Genomic DNA, 21,974 nt, shown 5'->3' with positions numbered 1-21,974 from the left:
TGATCCTGCCCTCCAGCAGTGGGGAGCACAACCGCTGCTTTATGAAAAGGCCCCATTACAAGTTAGTGTCTTGCAATCAAATTTGTATCACCCTGAACTTTCCTTTAAAACTATATCAATGTTAATAAGACTGAAATAATTAGTTGGTGAATAGGTTAGTCAGGTGACAGAAAATTTATAAATTTACCACACCATATATTGTACAATTTCTGCATTTCCAGTATGATTTGTTGTATTTACTGAGTTTTATTTCACTGTAAATTGAATATCACCCAATTTCGACTGTTTTTGAAAAAACTATAGAGTTTAAAGCATCATATAAACTGTGTGAGGAGCTTTTTTTAAATTGCAGTTTTTAAACCTTTTATTGGCCAAACGAGTACTCATAAACTGTCACATTAACTGGTTATTGCAGCCCTCATTATAACAGATATATGTCCTAGTTTGAGTTTTATTGCTATGTATATTGTTGTTGGTCTTGGTCCTATATTTTGTCAAATCTCAAAGGAATGCTACCAAAGTAACTTTAAATATATTTGTCAAATAATTATTGTGAAGTATATGAGTGTACAGTAGCAAAATATCATGTACTCGAGTAAAGTACAAGTACCTCAAAGTTATATTCTAGTTCTGTGTGCTGCATGAGTAAATGTACTTTTCACCTCTGCTGCCTTCAAGGACTAGTGATGCTGTCAGATTTACATCTAACAGACCTGACTGGCCAGATGTAAGGTCAAAAAGACTGTAATGAAATGAACAATTATCAATGGCCTTTTTAGCTAGTTAACTGATAATAGCTCAACAAACGTGTGTTTCTGTTATTTAGATTTAACTGTGTTGTTCATTTGAATTGTGTAGAAATAAACTGCAAAAATATATGTGCTACCCTTCAGTACTTTGGTTTCTCCAATGTCTCACATGTTGTTGGGACATTTGAATAAACGGTGTTAAATGGGTAAAATAAAATAAAAGGGTGACAAATCCACATCTGCATGAGTAAATAAAGAGTTAATAAACAAGTTATATGATGGTGAAATTGTTTCTGTTGCCTGATGATACAACTCATTTATGAAATAAGATCAAAGGACATAATAAAATAATAAAATACCATAAAGATACCATAAAAGAAAACAATACATCTTCATAACTCCACATCCAATCAAGGGCTGTTTCCATTTTGAATGATAACAAAAGAAAGCTCTATTTTAAGTATTTGATTTGGTTTCTCTCATGTCAGTGGTTTCATGTTTGTTTGATTTGCTCTAGTTCTATTCTATTCTATTTACACGTGGTGGGGGTCTGGGGGGTTCGGGGGGAGGGGGAAACCGTAACAAAAAAAAGAGTCACTTGGTAAAACTTTCGCGTCGTTGCCATGGAGCTGTTTGTGAGAATCTGATGCCCATTGGCCAGCGACGCTGTGATAACCTCGATGCGCGCAGCCATTGGTCGCCACGGCTTCCTCTTTCCACCAATGGCGGAGCGCGCTTTTTACAAACTGCCGCGAGTCCAGGAAGTTGACAGCCCAGCTCGGTGAGAAAGAACCAAACAAGGGATCTTTAAATTCCTACTAAACGCCCGGAAAACCACAACATTCGGATTCCACTTGACCAGAGGCTTCACTGGACGGTCGGAAGGAAGGGACGGTGGCCATTTTGTATTTGGAAAGTACGTAAGATATGTAGTATACGCCTTTAGATGTGTAGGTGGCGTGAGTTACCGACGAGAGGCTATAATGTATCTCTTTGCTCGAGTTAAAGCTAATTTCTCATGTTCAAGTTGCTAGAAACACTTTGGTTTAAAGTGTGTACAGGCTTGGCTGCTATCAGCTATGTGCTCCATCTGTTAGGCCAATACATTTCATTATTTATAGCCTGATATAACTTGATTGTGTTGTTGCTTCCTTCCATTAAGGGAAATGCTGAATTTGGAATGAATTAGTAGTCCGTTGTTTTTATTTTTCCAGGTGCATATTTTCGTCTACTCTCTTTAGTGTGAGTCTGTTTGGTGCGTCATGCTTTCATTTGAATGAATTCCTTCTTGCTCCTCTAGTTCTTCATCACACCACCCTCTTCCTCCTCCTGTCATCATTATGGATTCCTCTGCAGTCCTCCGGCAGCAAACTCAGAAGAAAATCCACAGTGACTTTCTGAGGTAAATTGGTTTATTTACACACACACACACATTTTTTTTTACATTTTCTTTTCACTTTCTGGGCACTGAATAGTTTTTTAGTACAGATGTAAATTTGTTTTTGGCATTTGTCAAAGACTGTCAAGTTCCAAAGCTGATAATGAACATTCCTGTCAGATTTGTAATTTATTTTGTATTTATTTTTGTTCCTGATTCAAATCTTAATGTTTGTCTGTTTCTGAAGATTGTTGTTTATTTTTGTTCAGTTGATTGTTCTCACACATTTGGCTTCATTTTCTAAATAAAATACAAAAATTAGATGGAAAAAATAGTTTTACTCATGTAGAATATCCAGCTCTACCACATCATAGAGGTGTTCTATTGAATTCAGATCGGGTGTTTGACCTTTATAGCCAATCTATGTGATTGACGAGGCCTTGGACGTTCACTGATCTCATTGTCGTGTTCATTCAGTTTGAAACTTTCGCCTTGTGGCATGATACCGCTCTATGTAGCCATTTAGTTATAATCCTGCCATCTGCAGCCTCAGCAGAAATCCAGATTAATCAGATCCGGCTACGTTTTCCTGTCTTCAAATGTCCAGATTTCACAAACCTGTGTCCACTGAAGGATCAGATCCCTGTTCTTTGTTGTAGACCATTCACCTCAACGTGTGGTGTATTCTGAGATGCTTTTCTGCTCACCACAGTTGTAATGACCTGAGTTACTATGGTCTTTCTGTCAGCTCCAACCAGTCTGGACATTCTCCTCTGACCTCTCACCATCAAGGCGCTTCTGTCCACAGAACTGCTGCTCACTGGATGCTTTTTTGTTTTTCACACTATTCTGAGTAAAGACTCCAGAGGCTGAGTGTTGAAATTTCCGGAAATCCACAGTCGGCAGAAACACTCAAAGCAGCAAACAATCATGCCACTGTCAAAGTCACAGAGATGTCATTTATTACTCATTCCTCATTGATGTTTCAACATTAACTGAATCTCCTGACCTGTGTCCGCATTATTTTATACTTTGTGCTGCTCACATATGATTGGTCAGTTGGATAATTGCGTTAATATGTAGATGTACAGGTTTTTCCAATGAAGTGGTTGGTGAGAATAGTTTTCTCTATTATTTCACAAATAATTGTTTTTTTTTCCCACACAGAATGAAGAATGAACATAACAAAATCCTAGCCGACCAAAAACCTTCCAAACCTGTGTCTGCACCTCATCTTTCTAAACAAGACAATGAGAACAAAGATCCAGGAAGTTCAGACACAGGCAGAAAGGCAGCTGTGCGACCAGCTGTAAGCAGACTGCCAGTGCTTGCTAAGTCTCTTCATCTCCCGACTCCCGTTGACTTCACTCAATCCCACCGTAGATGGGAGGAGAAACCTCTGGCTGTAAGTGCCTCTGTCCTGTTCCACAGATTCAAATGCTTTTATTTAATCTGATACTTGTTCCGTTCTTAAGACTTTGTCATTTCACTTCAGGGGAAAGCTAAGAAGAAAAAGCCGTGCACCAGGCCTGTTCCTTTTAACCTGACTCAGCCCAAGAGTTCAGCAAACAGCAAAAACCAACAGCCAAAGCCACAGCCAGGTGCTCATGCTGTCCAACCTGCAAACAATGTAGGCAATGCTCGTCTAAGGACCCAAAACATTATTTCAAAACCTACTAAACATCCGGCTGTGTCAAACAGCCATGTTGACTCAACACATAAGTCTCATGGAAAGGCCACAGAGAAAATATCCCACCTGTCAGGGCAGTCCGAGCCCCCGAGCACTTTCAAGACTTCAGCCACTTTGTCCAATCCTCTGTCAGCCTTTCATAATAACGCTCTGCATCAGAACGGTGCTGCTTCTTCTGCTCAGCCTGCTGTTAGTGCAGAGACCTGTTTGGAAAACATGAACCGGCTCAGCCTCAAAGATCCAACCAAGTTATCAGATGCTGACCAGAACACGCAGCTGACCACGCAGGTGAAGAGTTCAACTGGTATGTGAGCATGCTGCTTTTGAGCTTCTTCTTCCGTTTTAAGCAGCATCACTGAATATATCATCACTTTACGTTTGTAAAAAAATATTTTTGTCTTTATTTGTTGTTAAGTCGTGCCCACAATAATTCTAAATTGCTATGTTTTGGTTTGTCTGCTTTCTATATTTTTCCCTACTTTACTTTAACTATACTTTATCCAATTGTATATTGCTGTAACAGCTGAAATTCTCCAGGTAGATAAATGGATCTCACCTTTACAATAACACATTTGTAGCTTATTATTAATTTGATCGCTAGAAATGTTATCAATTTTGATGATTGCCTGCTCTCTATTTTAGTACTTTTTTGACATTTCTACTTGTTTCTCACTTCTGTTGTTCTTGTAAACAGTTGTTAACACCGTTTCTAAGATTTCTTGATTTCCTTTGTGTTGATAACAAAGGGGAGAACTTTCAGCCAGACCACGCAGCTTTCCTTAGTATCCTCCGGAATGAGGGCGTAAGCACCGCAGCTCTGGGATCTGCAACTCCACAGTCCAAACAATACAAATATATGGTAAGGTGGTTTGATGATAGTTGTTTTCTGCCTTATTGTACAGTGTCTTTCGGACCCAACAATAAGTCGAATAATGATCTGTGTATCTACTGATGATTCCCTTGTTTGCAGCCTCAGCGAGTGTCTATCCTGAAGAGTCGACAAAAAGCGGCAGCAACCACAGGTTAGCATCCGACTGAGAAACAGAATATGTCATTCGGTTTAGTATGTGGCAGGTAAAGACGGTTACATTAGAAAAATCATGTCTCATTATTTCTTTCTTATTTTGTTTGTAACAAATTGGCACAGAAAGGCAACGTGATCATAGTTAATTTATTTTCCATTAAAGGTCAACATTTCAAGAAATACATTCGCTAGCTGTGTTACTGAGATTTACATGAGATGATTGACGCCACCTTCATGTCTGTATGGTAGCTGAACCAGAAGCCATTTAGCTTAGCCTAGCATAAAGACTGGAAGCAGACTAACAGCCAGTTAGTTTTGATCTTCTTATCTAATATCGAAAGTATTATATAATATCTAAAGTATTTCCTAAAAATGTAATGTTCCTTTAAGTTAGTGATGTAAAAAAACAAGAAGGATATCAATAAGTACAAGTCCCAAGGGATGTAAGCTGATATTTAGTATGATCGCCAGTTAAAAAAACTTAAAATATGAAATTAGTATTTGTAAATTTGAATTTGAATTACTTTGTAGTAATACTGGGTTATATGGGTTTTACATATCCATTCAGCCTGTGCTCTGCATGTGTGCCATTCTTACAGGATTAGAAAGGTTGGTGCAGTTCTCCCCGGACACCGCCGCCCTGCAAAGTATCCTCCAGAACGTGGGGGTGAATGCTGGAGGGCTCGGAGGTGGCACGCCCCGAAAGTCTGCCTGTCCACCAGGCCGAGGCACTTCAATCTACCCAGTACGACTCAATAAAAGCGTTTTTACCTCTGCTTTTTTTCCTTCTTATTTCCTTTTGTTGTAGGTTTTTTCCATATATTTCTACGCTGCTTTTGAAACAGTCTCATTTTCTTTCCCAGGCTCAGAGAGTACAAATTAGGACAAATCTCACAGAGGCTACCGGTGGACCAGTGGGTAAGACGCGGCAGTATTATTCTTGTTGTTCTATAAAACCCCTTATCTCTTTGTCCTTTTTATCCTGATGTGACTCAGTGGTTTTGTCCTCAACAGCTGCACTCAAGGAGACTCCGCTGAAGAAATGGACTCCACAGAGAGTCCGCGATAGCAGACAGAAGCCCATGTCAGCTATGGTCAGTATTCATTTATTGTATGCTCATATTCTGTCTTTTTGACATCATGCATTTCGATTTTTGGTTTTTTAATCTTTATCTCATAATGCTGCTGTTTTCAGAAATGGCATTTATCCACACAGCAGTCACCGTATGCCAACACTCCAGGTCTGAGGAGCTGCAAAACCAACCTTCAACCGCACCAGGAGGTGATTCATTCTGTCAGTTTTACAATGGGTATAGATACATTTTACACAGATCTGGGCTTAAAGGTTCAGTGTGTAGAATTTAGTCGCATCTAGTGGTGAAGTTGCATGTTGACATCCTAAATTTAGGCCCACGTTATTGGTAGGACACCATAAGCCTTTTGACATTAAATCCATCCATGTAATCAAGGATGTCCTCAAGATTTTGGATGTCAGAGATGTTACAAGTCAGCTTTATTCGTCACTTCCCTTTTACATGTTACGGCGGACATGGGGCCGAAATGTCGTACTTCAAGGATCAGAGTGCAGGTCACATTTACAAACCACTTAAGATACATTAAGACACATTATACATGTAACATAAATATGTAAAAATATCTAAAGAGAGCAGAGTTAAAACTTAGCAGGCAAACAGTGGACGATGATGATTTCAAAACAAAAACTATATATGTATATTAACCAAAAACTAACAAATTGCATGTTATATTTGCTTTGGATCTCATATGACTTCACTGTCTGTCAGCAGGAGATCGTGCAGAGATTGTTTGATGATCAAGAGGAGCTGAACACTGACGAAGACCTTGAGACACAAGCGCTCCCAGTTCAAGCTTTAAGTGTAAGAAATCCCAAACTAACACCAACACATGGATCCAAATTTAATTAAGTTCTTAGTCTAGTCATGGAGTATTTATTTATAAATCACTGCTCTGTTTTGTTTCCTCCCCCACTTCTCTAGACTAAACCCCACTGTGAAGAAAAGGGAGAGTCAAGCAGAACTAACACCAGTGAGGATGAGGAGGATGAGGATGAGGAGGAGCAGAGGGTGGCGGGTGTACAGCTGTTCCTCCAAGAACCACAAAGACAGTCCGTCATTTTTTTCTCAACGGGCAAAACACTGCTCAGAGCTCCACGCTTTGAGAAGCAGGACAGCTCATCTGATCAGGATCAGCACGTTCCAGTTTCATCAGACCAGAGAAATGTGCTGCCGCTGCATGAAGAGACGTCGTCTGTGTCAGAACCAACCTGTCGGATCAACACTTCTGTTAAGAGTCTGCACAGAGGTAACACTGACGTATCACATTACCATAATAATCACTGTGTCTCATAGTGTTTAACGTACAATCCTCATAATCCTCATACTGCTGCTCTGACTTGAAAACCAGACTATTTATTTTCCTGGAAGTAATGCTTGGAATAGTTTTATTAAAGTTAGATCAGATTGAAGTTAATTGTGACCACTTCTTCAAACGTATTAAAACAACAGAAAAAAAAAAGAAAAAAATGCCTCCATACTGCTCCTTCGATGTCATCCCTCAAAGGAGTGTTATTCGATGCGAAACTGCTTCATTTACACTATTTTTAGCCTAACTGTCCTCTGATAGCCTCCTCCGAGGTGCATTCACGGACCCTCGGATCCCACAATTGTGGGATTTACATTATACTTTATACTTTAATGGAAATATTTCAATTTTAGGAGTAAAATCACCAATGTTTGTGTTTTTTGTTAAATTTTCAAAAGAACAGTATCTCATTGCAAGCTTTACGAGCTGAACTACTCAGTGTTTTCCTTCTTTTAGTTTATTGTCCTTGAATTTTTTATTTTCCATTTACCACTAATATAGTGGTTGTCATCTTAATTTTCATGGATGTCATATATTTTGATCAATAAGGTTTCTTCTTCTGGTCTCTTTCATTTGTACAATACTTCACATAATCGTCACCATTTTATGTATTTAATTTCATATGTCATCTGTGAGCATTAGCTTGAATTGCCGCTGTTATGTTCAAAATGTTAAAAGAGACTTTTTCTATCACAGACCTCATTACTCAGAAGAGTCGCGGTCTGAGTCCTGCAGTGGCGTTGCTGCGGAAGCGTCTTCCTCCTCTGGAGGAGCTGCGTATGGATGAGGAGGTGGCCACCTACACCTCGGTGTCAGTCTCCACTGCTCCCGGGTTTGTTCCTCCTCGGCCTCGCTGTGGAAACCCACTGGCCTCCATCCTGCACTTTGAAGAGTCCTCTGTGAGTACACCGCTGATAGTGAAGTGTGACTGGTGCTGTCTGAAGCAGTTTGACTTAAATCAGTTACCTTAATAACTATTTTAATGAAATGATCCTCTTCTTGGTTATTTCTTATTCAATAAGCATTCGGTCATTTCAGTGTAGGTCAGAAAAAAATCTTTAGTTACCAGAGTTACAAATATTTTCACACCATAACATAAAAGTTAAAGTTAGTTAGAGCCCCATTACTAGTGTGTTGTGAGGGTGGTGCTAGAGCTCATTTCACGTTAATGTTACCATAGACTGAATACAAATGTAAACATGACTGCTCACCGAAAGTAAAATAAAATCCTCTTGATTGTCCCCTGGTGGCTGGCAGGTTCTTAACCCTGCTTCCTCCATGTTGATGGATGGGACATGGATCAAACTAAAAGCTATATATATAATACATTTTTTGTAAAGATGTTTTTTTCATTTCAGGTAGTTCTTATTACGCTGTTTTCGCAGATTTAACTGGTTATTTGATTCTATACAAACAAGATGAAATGTCATGATTGACAGATGCGCCTGACTTGCGATTGGTTGAGCACATGTATTACCAGCTACCACACCATGATCACTCCTGTGGAGACACTGTCTCCAAATTAAGTCAAGAAGGAAAGACGGCAGCACCTGTATCCAGGATATTTTGGCTTCATTTTTGTTAATCAGGAGTAAGTGGAGCCGTGTCGTCCATCTTTACATAGAGTCTTTGAGGAAAACTGTTCCCTGTCTCTGGTTGATGAAACCATAATATGTTGTTTACACTAAGGCTCCTTTTCGAATTCAACGAAGAGTACAGCTTCATCAGTGAGTTTTAGAGGTGACAGATTTTAACAGACAGAGCTTGTTACCTTTGGACAGAGCCAGACCAACTCTTTCCCACTGTTTTTTAAATCTAACCTAAACTAAAATAATCTAAAGGCTTGCAGGTAGTTGTATGTTTATTATACAGACATGAGAGTGGTTATCAATGCCCTCTGTATCTTAGCATGAGAGGAAATGCACATATTTACGCAAATGTTCCGCTATTCCTGTAATTCACGGAACAGTATGATACAGCACAGTGTTGTATTACAGCCGTACAAGTTGTCTCATTTATTATGTCGTTGAGTGACATACTTCTCACATAGCTCTGAAACGTTAAACCTATACGGAGATATTCTCTGTAAACATTTTGAAAGACGAGCTTCCTTTTGTTTTCCAGAGATTTGTTCCCATTGGCTTTGATCTCTCCTCTGGTCCTTCTTCCCCACACGGCTCTCCACAGCAGGAGAGATGATTTGCACTACAACTACAGTATTTGTTTTTTTTACTGTGAAAATCCAGAGAGGATGTTGAGCTGAAGCTAATGTACTGATGACTTTGTTTAATGGAGCAGATGATGTTTGTCCAACACTGATGTTTGCCAGCCTTAGTACAGGTCCAAAGAATGCTGCTGGTCTAATTGTTTTGAACCACAATTTTTTTTTTTTCTTAAAAATGTTATTATTACTTTCAATAGATGCTTTGCAAAAGAGTTAATATCTGTAAAATGACGCATGTTTCATCCTGAAGTGTTTATGATAAGAGTCCAAAACTGAATGTGGGAAAAAGTAAATGTTGTAAAAGGTCAATGAAGGCACTGGACCTCATTAGTGTTATAGATGTAGGCTACTTATAGATTATTGTGTCAGAGCATTTTCAGAGAATTGATTTTCAAATAATTGTTTGTTATTTGGATTTTTTAATGAGGACCAAAAATGTAAGTTCTTATTGTACAGTATAATAAATGTTTATATGTTACTGGAGAGCCATGTTTAATTTGTGGGATTTCAAAGGTTGAAATAGTTTAAAGGGACAGTCCACCAATCTTAATCGTAAAACTTGTCAGTACTACTTGGTCTCTGAAAACAGGAAATTATCAGCTGAATTCATACCCAGTGGACAAAGTTACGATATTGGTTGTTTAATGGGAATTGATCCAGTGTTTTTGGAGCTTGAGTCATACTGTTTATTAAATATACGATCACTTATTTGGTTAAAATTAACAAATATTTTCTTGTTAAAACCTGTTTAAACAAATAGTGCGACCTTGAGGTCTCAGAATCAATGACTGTCACTATTTTTCACCAGGACCTTATGAATTGAATGTTTATTTCAGCCGTATAGTTTTTCTATATTCGAATAATAATATGACCTAGAAACACAACTCTACAACAAATGGGCCCAATGTAGATAAAAGTTCACGTCCTAATGAATGATTAATCAATGTTGATAGCAATGTTGTAACTTCCTGTTTTATCCAGTTTGTAATCCAGCTCTGCTTGTACGTCCCTCAACTTTATGAAAACACAACACAACATTTCTGCATTACCTCTTTAACTATCATTGCAACAACCACAACCAGTTTCTTATCAGAACTTTATTCTTATTAAAAGCTGTTGCCGCTCATGTGAACTCCTTAGCAACAATGTGGATAAGATGTCCCACGTTGTCCTACATTCCCCACGTCTGGGCCAAATGTACCAGGTGCATGTATGGGCTTCATATGAAGGTCATGAAACATTGTATCATGTAAGGAAAGAAGACACTATAGAGGCAAACGTACTGTACAGTACATGTGTAACACACCCTGCTGCGGAATCAGCTGTCTCATTTGGAAGTGGAAATGTCAAACGATCATGAGTACCCAAAGAGACGAACTCACTACATATGTTGTGTCAAACTTAATATAAAAAGTAGAAGGAGCTGGAATGATTTTCAGAAGAACGTGCACCTGTGCCAACGCCAAACAATCACATGTCTGTGTGGCTTTCATGATTATAATAGAAAAATAAAAGAACAAAGGAAGAAGTCTGATCAACTGCACCAGATTGTACAGACCAAGATCTCAACACCTTAAATATGTACATCTAGATCCACCCATGTCTGTTTGTTGCTTTGTTTGCCGAGTACAGAAAGTAAACGAAACATTCCCAGACACCAAGGAAACACAAATCAGAAACGGTACAATTTTCCAAATAGCAAAACAAGAGCACAAGTGAAAGTCTTTGGAACAAATGCAGTACAGCAACTTTGATTTAAAGCAAATTTACCAATTAAAACAAAAACAGCTGGAGGTAAAATAAAGTGAGATTAAAAACTTGAATTGCCATAAGGATAAAAATTAGTTTTGTCCTGTTCCATGTTGCAGGTGCATGATGGGAAAAAGCAGGATTTGCTGAGCTCAGTAAACACAGTTGGCACCTGCAGAATAATCCAGTCATCTGCCCCTTTAGGCAGATTCACACCATAATTTAAATTACTTTAAGTTTATCCCCAATGCATTTTACCAAGTTTGGTGCAAATTGGTTTAGTAATGTTTGTCTAATTCTGCTGACAAACAGGAACACATAAACCCCTTAGCGGTAATGAAATAAAAGGAAGAAAAGCATTTATATCAAACATGCACAATTATATATGGTTAGTAATTATATAAATTTAAATTTTGTTTCTTGACTAATTATAAATTGACATATTCAGGATTCTTTTTTCTGATGTGGTTATTCTGCTCAAGGATCATTTCATTGGAAAAGTAAAAATTTCTTTTTTACAATCCTTGACATTATCATGTCGCTTATTTATAATTTAATTGGAAAAAAAACTCTGTATCCCTCTTACCTAACTTTTATTTCTGAAGTGGTGCCACATTAGAGCCATGTACCCTCTAACTGTCTGTCGCAGGTGGTTAAAGAATCGGATGTATATTTAGTAGAGTTTGGTGAGTGTGCAGTAAAGGGTGTCAGTGGGAAGGGGCTAGGGGAGTCGGAGGGGGGCAGGATTGTTGCCTATAAAGCCCGCGCCTCCAAGAATGCCTCCCCCGAGAAGCAGAGGGCAAAGAAAGAGTAGCAACACTCTTGGTCTCTATCCTTTTTCTTTTCCCTTCGTCGTACCAACCTGTCCTCCGGAAACATGTCCGAGAACCCTCATCTGGCCATGGACCCCACAAAGATGGGGCTCGGACGCTCCATTGCTGTGCTGACATCAGGAGGAGACGCCCAAGGTAAGCAGAGGAGGAGGCTCCACTGTTTAGATCCGAGTAGATGAGTTTCAGGAAATAGCTGTGGGACAGTGTCTCACATGTTGATGTGTCTCTGAGCTGAATCCCAACCGGCTGTAGAGGCTCGCTCCATCTTGCAGGTCCCAATGAGAGTATTGCATTAAGGCTCTGAGTGCCCGGCATCCTGAGTAAGTTCAGGAGCCAAAGAACCAAATGGACGAGCAACAGTTTTCCAATGTGTCAGAGTGGCACAGCAGAAGGCCAGCTGTCAGGATGATGGCTGCTTGGCTATAAATCCCATCTGAAGTCATGAGTGCCAAGAATTTTGGTCTTTTCTAACTTTAACCTAAAATTTGACATCAAGCTTCTATAGTCACTTACTCCATCATCTGTACTCGAAGCTAAGTTTTAGGGATGTCTCATATTCTCCGAACATGGTATTTTCCTCCGAACCTGACTCTAACCCTTTAGAGCTTTAATCTGCTGCATTTCCCTTCAGTCAGTGTTGTCCCTTGTTTCACATCTTTGGGGCTAATTTTAGTGGCGGTGACCTTTTTCTGGTATGGACGAGAGAAACGCCCCCTAATCCACAGCTGCTGTCTGGTGAAACAAGAGCTGCAGGCGCTGCCAGCGTACCACAACACAAACACACGCTGTGGCCTTTAGTGTATGGAACATCCAAGGGCAAGACGCTACACAAGACATGCAGTCCCCAAACTCTCAGCTCCAGTCTGTCCCCTCTGGGTATTTTTGTCTCATCTCTTGCCAACGTGCAGGTCGAGTCACTTAAAGGTTAAGATGGCTCTAAAAAGTCCTCCGACAGGAAGCGCTAAGTCAGATCGGATGTTGAGCTTGTTTTGGAAAATGTGTCAGTCATCACTTACCATGACATTTGTGTGTCTCAGGTATGAACGCTGCCGTGAGAGCCACAGTCAGAGTTGGTCTCTACACCGGAGCTAAAGTGTACTTTGTTCACGAGGTATGAGCTGCACACTGACACGCCATCACACTGCAAATTAATACAACCCAAAGAATCTGAAGCCTCTTTTTATCGATATCATCTCAAAGTTGTGTGTTTGGTCGCACTGCAGGGGAATAAGTGTATCTGTGTTGTGTGCTGCAGGGCTACCAGGGCCTGGTTGACGGAGGGGACAACATCCGCCTCGCCACATGGGAGAGTGTGTCCATGATGCTTCAGCTGGTGAGTGCCGTGCAGTCAACGCACACTGACCCACACAACACTGTCTAATCACACAAACCACATAGTTATACTGAAATTGAAGTGTACACAGTTCAGCAACACATACATACATGTTCAAATGTAGCTCACACATCTTTTATCTATTTTTCAACAATCCCAGTCCCTTCACCAACCTCACAAAAACTGGATCCTAATCGTCTTATATTTTCCAAAGCAGACAAACCCCCTCTGTCAATAATGATGAAACCTAGACTAAAAGAGAGAAGAGAAAATAAATAATTAGAAAGGAATAAGGAAAATCTCTAGTCAAGCAGGAATAAGGTGCCATTTCCCAGGATTTCTCAGAGCTGCATCCCTCCTCATAGTTAGAGTTTGAGTTGTCTGGAGATTTCTGCCACGAAATCAATACACTGAAGGTGAATGCAGTTTTTCGTCAGGGTTCTCACAGTGATGCAAAATCACCGTCAAAAAGTTAATCAGCAATTCAGTTCTTATTTCCAGAAATTGTCCACATCATCCTGTATAATCCACAGAACACAATGTTAACAGTTTACACAGGGACCGTGTCTCCAGTCGACAGTAGCTCCTGGGTTTACAGTGATGTCTGTGGGTTATCCTGAGTAACAGGGCACTTTATATCATTGTGCCTGAAGTACAGACTCACAGAGCTGCTGGCATGGCTGCAAACTCTTGGTCTTAATGTGATAAAAACACGTTGTTAAATTTTAAAACGAAAATCTTCAATGCTGTGCTACAAGTAAGATAACATTCGCCTCCATTGAAATGGGGCTGGCAGGTTGTCCAAATAAAATGACATCATGCAGGTATAGCTTGACCTTATTTGGACAACCTTTAATCTTGCACCTACTCCACTTCAGGTCTCTGATAACATGGGAAACTGTGATTCAGTGTGAGGATATTAAACGACCCTATCCTATGACTGAAGGATGATGGAGATGCAGTAACATTGTGAAGCTTGTGATTCACATTACATCTTTCATCTCTGTTAGCTAAATAAAGCAGCCTGGGAGTGGAGAAGACATGACATGCTAAGATTCATGAAGTGTGTGAAAGTGAGCGATGGAGTGGACACAGGCCAAATTTCCATGATTTCACCTTTACAGTGACCCCCTGTTTATAGAGACTGTGTTATAAAGCTGCAATCATTCCTATTCACCCATAGAGATGAGTATTTGAAGCCTATCAGCAGCATATATTTCAGAATATATTGAAAATCCATTCTGTGAAAACATGATGGAGTTTAAATGTCAGTTATCACCGACTCCCTGTCATTTTTCTTCTTTCTCATACAGATATTGTTTGTGTGTCAGTGTCTGTGTTAAAATCTGCTGCTTCTCCTCACGTCTTAGGGAGGCACTGTTATCGGCAGTGCCCGCTGCAGGGACTTCAGGACCAGGGAGGGTCGTACGAAGGCAGCCCAGAACCTGGTGAAGCTGGGCATCACCAACCTGTGTGTGATCGGGGGCGACGGCAGCCTGACTGGGGCCAATGACTTCAGGTCTGAGTGGAGTGGACTGCTGTCCGACCTGGTCAAAGCTGGTAAAGAGACAAGCGCAGAATAATGATTATGGGTCCTGAGGGGTCTGTCTTTCTGATCCATCTCTAAAAGGTGGATCGGAGGAACAAAATGTCAGATTTGAATGCAGAAGACTGAAGTTTGTTTCTACCAATGAGTGGGAATTGACTGGAAATGGATATTACTTATCACAGTGATCAAGAGGACATATCACCTTAAGTTTTGGTCATAATCCAAGAGATTTTCACCAAATCTCACATATCAAACCCTATTTTTGATACTGATAAAGACATTTTCAGCAATAATTCTCATTATTGAGAGTCGGGATCCGCCATTTCTGCCTTGGATTCTAAATACTTTATATATTCTACTTAATTATTGCAAACTAGGCTCAGAAGACCAAGAATAATGTCTGTGAAATGTCAAAAAAACACTAAACATGTTTTTCAGACTGATCTCTTTGATCATAAGAAGAATAGACATTAGACAACATATTAATATATATGTTTAATGTTTTCTAGGTAATATTACGGACATAGAAGCCAAGAAATCTTCCCACCTGAACATCGTTGGCATGGTCGGCTCCATCGACAATGACTTCTGCGGCACTGACATGACCATCGGCACCGACTCCGCCCTGCACCGCATCATGGAGGTGGTGGACTCCATCACCACCACAGCACAGAGGTCAGACATCACTGTGCCACTGTGGATGTAGTGATGGAGAAAATCCATGTTGACTAAAGGTCATAGAACAGAGAAGAATAACACATATACGTGTGAGCCATTGCATCTCAAAATAACACAACGCAGCATCAGGTCAGGCTGCTCCTGTCAAGAAATAATCAAATTACTGTATAGATTTACTAAATTTGTTGCACGTGTCAGCTTATACACAGAATATGCAGATGTTTATATGTATTAGGTGTATGTATGTATGTATTAGAGGGATAACGTATATTATATATTTATTGCATGTAAATCATTCCTTTCTTAAAACATTTCCATCCACAGCCACCAGAGGACGTTCATCCTGGAAGTGATGGGCAGACACTGTGGGTCAGTACCTTGTGTGTTTATGTGATTTTGTATATTTATGTGTTTATAGTGTGTACTGACAGGGACACATCTATGGATAGTAACTATACAATGTGATCGCTCTAAAATCTAATATATGTCCATCTATTTGAATACCTCGAATGTTTTTATTCACATTCTTATTAAGTCAAATTTGGCCTTCAGTGCTTCTTTCAACATGTATGAAATAAAAATAACTGCTATTTGCAATCAGAATATAATACTTACTGTATAAAAGATGTAGATATTTAAACATTTGCTCCACCAGAGCATCCTTCACTTATTTTCCCATCCCAGCAAAACATCTACCAAGTACCTTTAATCAATGATATCTTACTGATCCACCAATTAACACAATAAATGCAATTTTTTTCTTTAATTTCAATATATATCATATAATAAATGAAGGAATACTGTTTCATGAGGACTTTATTGAAGTTGTTAACTTCAAAAACATATTCGAAAAAAGAAAATATATTTAGAAAAAAGCCACATAATGTTCGCAAGTTTGCTTGAAAGGTTTCACATGTGCCTGTTAACAGACCTGTGTGATAGCTAAGCCTGAATGATAGACAGATGTAGCTGACACACAGGTTTATCTCGGCTGCAGGTACCTGGCTCTGGTGACGGCTTTGGCCTGCGGTGCCGACTGGGTATTCATTCCTGAGATGCCCCCAGCTGCTGACTGGGAGGACCACCTGTGCAGGAGGCTGCAGGATGTACGTGTGTGAATTCAACTGCATATGAAGATGTCTGCTAAACATCTCACACATATCCACATGTCAATCAGATTCACAATTGTATTTTTATTCCCTTATTTTATACAGCAAAGGGGCCGAGGTTCTCGTCTGAATGTGATCATCATGGCTGAGGGAGCAATGACCAGGGATGGTAACCCGATTACATCTGACCTGATCAAAAAGGCAAGCTCTACCTCGGGATATCAATGAGCGCTAATGCTACAAGTTACACAGACAGTATGGCATGCTGATAGATGTCTTTGCGTTTCCTCAGCTGGTGACTGACAGGCTCGGCTTCGATACTCGCACCACTGTTCTCGGACACGTACAGAGAGGAGGCACGCCCTCCGCCTTCGACAGAGTCCTTGTGAGTATCTCAGCGAAACATCAGATACACTTCTGATTCTGCTTCTCCTTAAACACACGCCTGATGATCTGACTTGTGTGTATGTGTGTGTGTTCTCCAGGGCAGCAGGATGGGTGTGGAGGCCGTGATGGCCCTGCTGGAGGCCACTCCAGAGACTCCCGCCTGTGTGGTCAGCCTGTCTGGAAACCAGGCAGTCAGACTGCCACTCATGGAGTGTGTGCAAGTGGTACGTCGACATGTTTTCACCCCAGAATACACCAGATTTCCCCTCCTGTAATTTGGTAATTTGTTGCTCCACTTGGATTTGCACTGACTGTACAGTTTCAGGGATTTTCCGTCCTTCTCACACTCCCTTTCCTTCACAGACCAAAGATGTGACTGCTGCCATGGCTGAGGGCAGATTTGAGGATGCTATCAAGCTCAGGGGGAAGTAAGTATTTTCCTCTTCAACTTCCACCAAACTTTGTTTTTGAGGACATGTTTTAATATGGAGCCTGGAAGGATGCCAGTGGAACAATTACTGACTTTTCTCATCTATATCTTATTGTATTTGTAATAAATTAATAAACTACAATGTGCCACCTAACATTTAAAGTCACATTGTAACTTCACTTGGATGTTTGCTCTTTGACACTTGCTGTTTTCGCATTCATCTGCTAGAGAACGTGTGGAGGACTAATGGGAGAAAAGATAAAGCCTCAGTGTTATACCGTCTTTCAGAACAAGTAACATTCAATTGTGTCTATGATTTGCAGGAGTTTCGAGAACAACTGGAACACATACAAACTGCTGGCTCACATCAACCCCCCAGATGTTAAGGTGAGATTTCACATCCACAGTTACTGAAGAGTATTCTTCACGACAGAGAAATGTTTACACCAAAAACCTTCTTCTCTGACAATGAATCTTCAACAATCTCCTTCTCTCGCTGACAGAGTAACATCAATGTGGCCATCGTGAACATTGGCGCCCCCTGTGCTGGCATGAACGCCGCAGTCCGTGCAGCAGTCAGAATGGGCATCATCCAGGGTCACACCATGCTGGCTGTCTATGACGGCTTTGACGGTCTGGCTGAGGGACAGGTAACCTGTTTAGATTTCCCCACTTTTGTTAAGATTTGGTGACATTCCTTTTAGACTGAGTTGGAAAAATTATGTTTTGTCATTTTAACCCAAGAAATCCAGGAAAAGAAAACAATAAGCAGAAATGAAATGTTTCCCTTTGCCAAAAGAGCAACTTCGATACCACTGGAAACCCAATTCTTTATAATCAAGCACAACAGAGAGACAAATGAGACAAATACCATAAGAACAACACAACTGATAACCGTAAAATTATTATGTTGAAACAGGGATAATATTACATGTATTATATTAAAGGTGGATAAACAAATAAATGCTTTTATTCAAGCATCATCCGCACAAAAGTGCCAAGTGACCATTGACACTATGAAACTCAAAAGAGCAGAAACAATCCTCTGTACCCTGATCAAGTTATAATAATAATAATAACATGTATGTTTCAGTCTGCTTAATATCTCTTCCGAACATTTTTTTCTTCATCAAATTCAAATTACAGATTCTTAAAATAACACAACAAGACTTTCTCTCCCTCTTTGTGTTTAAATTCTTTTCTGCTTCCAAGCCGTCATGCAACTTTTGCTTTTGAATATTTAACATGTTCTTCCTCTGCAGATTGAGCCCATCAACTGGACCTCAGTGAGTGGCTGGATTGGAAAGGGAGGCTCAATGCTGGGCACCAAGAGGTAAAACATTAGTGGATATTCTCTTGTGGTGCAGCTTTGTTGTAAGAAAAAACTGTCCTTTGTCACAAGACTAGAAATGAAGCATTTCACTGTGTTATTTGTCTTTGTTTGATACAGATCTCTGCCATCCAAGATGATGGAGAAAATCAGCCAGAACATTGCCAAGTTCAACATCCACGCTTTGGTGATCATTGGTGGATTTGAGGTAAAGATGTGGCATCGTCATTCGAGTCATTTGTAAATGTCAGCTGAACTTTCTCTCGGCCTCAGTCATGACGTCTCCAGGCAAATTAAAAGTTTGAAAGCACGCAGACAAATGAATCTCCATCTGCTGCAGGCATACATGGGAGGCCTGGAGCTGGTTCAGGCCAGAGAGAAGTTTGAGGAGATGTGCATTCCGATGGTGGTCATCCCCGCTACCGTCTCCAACAACGTCCCAGGCTCTGACTTCAGCATTGGCGCTGACACTGCCCTCAACGCCATCACCTTGGTCAGTGCCAGATATGCATGTAAACACACACACTCACACACTTATAAAACAACCAGGAGCTAAACACACTTGTGGTTCATGTCTCTGCAGACCTGTGACAGGATCAAGCAGTCTGCAGCAGGGACCAAGCGCCGCGTCTTCCTCGTTGAGACTATGGGTGGATACTGCGGCTACCTGGCCACCATGGCTGGTCTGGCTGCCGGAGCCGACGCTGCCTACATCTTCGAGGAAAAGTTCAACATTAAGGACCTGGAGGTGAGCTAGTCGTGGATGAACCTTGACCGTTTGAACAGTTTTCTAGTTTTAAGTATTTTCCTTCTACAGTTTTACAAGTTGCTTGTGTAGTGATGTGTGAACTGTGGATTTTGGGTTTACAGATGAATGTCGATCATCTCATGCAGAAGATGAAGACAACAGTGAAGAGAGGTTTGATTCTCAGGTACGTTTTGTTCATGTGTGACCTAGAGCTGCAGCTGATATGAACTGAGCTACACTGCCCTGCAATATAACAATGACAAAATGCAAAAAGCGAATTACATATTTGGTTCAAACTAAATTAAGACCAGAATTTGACTTTCTGAAATCTTTCCATGTATTGTTAACGGTGGCTCACCCTCACACCCGTTCTTTTCCTGCCATGGTCAAAATGTCTGTTGTGAAAAAAAGCACGTAAATCAACTGTATTTAGAGTTTCAATGGTGTAATAATTTATCGCTGTCCTTTCTACAACAGGAACGAGAAATCCAATGCCAACTACACTACTGACTTCATCTTCAACCTGTACTCAGAGGAGGGCAAAGGCATCTTCGACTGCCGCAAGAACGTTCTGGGACACATGCAGCAGGTCTGTGCACGTGACAAAGAGGGGAAATCCCCTCTTGATAAAACGTCACAGATTTTCTCCTTGTTTCGCTCCATTACAATCTGATAAACGTGTTTGTCTTCTGTCCTCGGCAGGGTGGCACTCCGACACCCTTCGACAGGAACTTTGGCACCAAAATGGGCGCCAAGTCTGTCCTGTGGCTGACTGAGAAACTGAAGAGCTGTTACAGGCATGGTATGTTGACATCAAATCAAATGCTCCTTGCTGCACATTTTGATGATGTATCATGATATCAACAGATTGGGGTGGAATTGATCTACGTATGTTTATTATTCAATTTCTGTACCCATAATTCTAAGGTACTCATTGCTGACAGTTTTATGCTTCTTGTGTTATCTTTAAATTCGACATTTCAAAGATATTGTTCACTTTGCTTCGTTACTTTTATCTTACAGATCTAGTATCCTGTGTTTTGTAGCTCAATGCATCAGAAACAATAAATAATCCATTAATATGAGATAATGCGACATTTCTGAATATGATATAATTTTGATATATAAAGCACATTGATTTTGCATCGTGGGTTTGCTTCCTTTACTTAAAGGTCTGTAAACCTGCTCTGCCACTGACAACATTATAACAACAGTCTGTGATTGTAGTGGTTGACAGTAGTGAGCTTTACGTGGCGTGTGGACTGAACCATTTCACTTCCTGTGTCCCTATAGGTCGTATCTTCGCCAACACGCCCGACTCCGCCTGCGTGCTGGGCATGAAGAAGAGGGCACTCACCTTCCAGCCTCTCACCGACCTGAAGGAAGACACAGATTTCGAGTAAGATACATGTTTTCTAAATGACTTACTGTATCCACATGTGACAAGTGTGATGGTGAATGGTGATCCTAACTGATGAACCCCCCCCCTGTATTCTGCAGGCACCGCATCCCGAAGACACAGTGGTGGCTGAAGATTAGGCCCATCATGAAGATCCTGGCCAAGTATGACATCAAGCTCGACACGTCTGAACATGCAGATATGGAGCATGTAATTAAGAAGTCTTCTTGAGGAGTAGACTCTCGTGGAGCACCGGGACAGAGCCTTGTTCAACACCTTTCTACATGTCTCTTTACATGAGCTGCTGTCCTACTCTTTCTTACCCTGAATGTGCGCTTGCTCACTTAATCTAGTGTTTTGTGGCAATTCCAGCTCCTAATGTGGATCAATTTTACAAATTAAAGATGTCATTCAAAGATATGCTGCATTGTTGGGGATTTATTTGGAACTGAGCCTGTGAATAAGGAATGCTCGGAAGATCTTATTCTCAGTGACCTGGGACATGTGCGGCACATACAGGGCACTGTTCCCAAATAAAGGTTTTCACTGAGCACCAACATATTTGTCCATTTAGGGCAGAAAGAGACCCCCAGACTGGTATACCCCCCCCTCCATCTGTCTGTCTCTACTTACTATCTGTTCATGGAGACAGGTGCAACCAAACAGGTGATGGTGCCTGTGATTATAGAAAACATCAGTCACTGATCATGATTTTCAACTTTTAAGACCATGTCTTCTTCATTTTAAAGGGAACATTGATGGTGGAACTAATTACTAACTACATTGATAACCCATTTACACATAGCTACACTACTATGTGATCTATCTGTGAACAACCTGTTTAGGTAGATTAAAGTGTTTTCAGTGACTTATCAGCTCTTATTGATTACATCTCAAGTGGGACAAGAAGTGATTACATCAGTTCTTGCTCTCTCTTGATGCTACACATGACACCACAGGACAT

The 21,974-nt window shown here is 40.5% G+C and overlaps 2 protein-coding genes across 3 annotated transcripts; both read left to right on the top strand.

Moving 5' to 3' along the window:
- Nucleotides 1–1,443: 1,443 nt before the first annotated feature.
- Nucleotides 1,444–9,943, top strand: LOC118110862 (trophinin associated protein). 2 transcript variants are annotated; one of them, XM_035158991.2, is made up of 14 exons: nucleotides 1,444–1,665; nucleotides 2,050–2,151; nucleotides 3,295–3,532; nucleotides 3,623–4,121; nucleotides 4,564–4,676; nucleotides 4,788–4,839; nucleotides 5,441–5,586; nucleotides 5,705–5,759; nucleotides 5,856–5,935; nucleotides 6,037–6,123; nucleotides 6,647–6,736; nucleotides 6,857–7,181; nucleotides 7,938–8,140; nucleotides 9,366–9,943. In XM_035158991.2, exons 2-14 carry the CDS (start codon nucleotides 2,090–2,092, stop codon nucleotides 9,438–9,440), a joined length of 2,025 nt encoding a protein of 674 aa, XP_035014882.2. In that variant the 5' UTR covers nucleotides 1,444–1,665; nucleotides 2,050–2,089; the 3' UTR covers nucleotides 9,441–9,943. The 2 variants fall into 2 exon arrangements, with proteins under 2 accessions (XP_035014882.2, XP_035014880.2); XM_035158989.2 differs by having other exon boundaries at nucleotides 6,644–6,736.
- A 2,045-nt stretch (nucleotides 9,944–11,988) lies between these two features.
- LOC118110861 (ATP-dependent 6-phosphofructokinase, muscle type) lies at nucleotides 11,989–21,430 on the top strand. Its single transcript, XM_035158988.2, has 22 exons — nucleotides 11,989–12,182; nucleotides 13,085–13,158; nucleotides 13,303–13,380; nucleotides 14,751–14,940; nucleotides 15,439–15,604; nucleotides 15,932–15,976; nucleotides 16,605–16,713; nucleotides 16,822–16,917; nucleotides 17,009–17,101; nucleotides 17,202–17,327; nucleotides 17,467–17,531; nucleotides 17,857–17,920; nucleotides 18,037–18,183; nucleotides 18,796–18,866; nucleotides 18,984–19,071; nucleotides 19,204–19,356; nucleotides 19,447–19,611; nucleotides 19,734–19,795; nucleotides 20,089–20,200; nucleotides 20,314–20,413; nucleotides 20,905–21,010; nucleotides 21,112–21,430. The coding sequence occupies exons 1-22, from the start codon at nucleotides 12,092–12,094 to the stop codon at nucleotides 21,239–21,241; spliced, it is 2,331 nt and encodes a 776-aa protein (XP_035014879.2). The 5' UTR covers nucleotides 11,989–12,091; the 3' UTR covers nucleotides 21,242–21,430.
- Nucleotides 21,431–21,974: the final 544 nt, after the last annotated feature.

Source organism: Hippoglossus stenolepis, chromosome 6 (genome assembly GCF_022539355.2).
Source record: "Hippoglossus stenolepis isolate QCI-W04-F060 chromosome 6, HSTE1.2, whole genome shotgun sequence".
NCBI classification, from domain to species: Eukaryota; Metazoa; Chordata; class Actinopteri; order Pleuronectiformes; family Pleuronectidae; genus Hippoglossus; species Hippoglossus stenolepis.
Note: the sequence above shows the minus strand (reverse complement) of the source record. Positions and strands in the feature narration are given on the sequence as shown.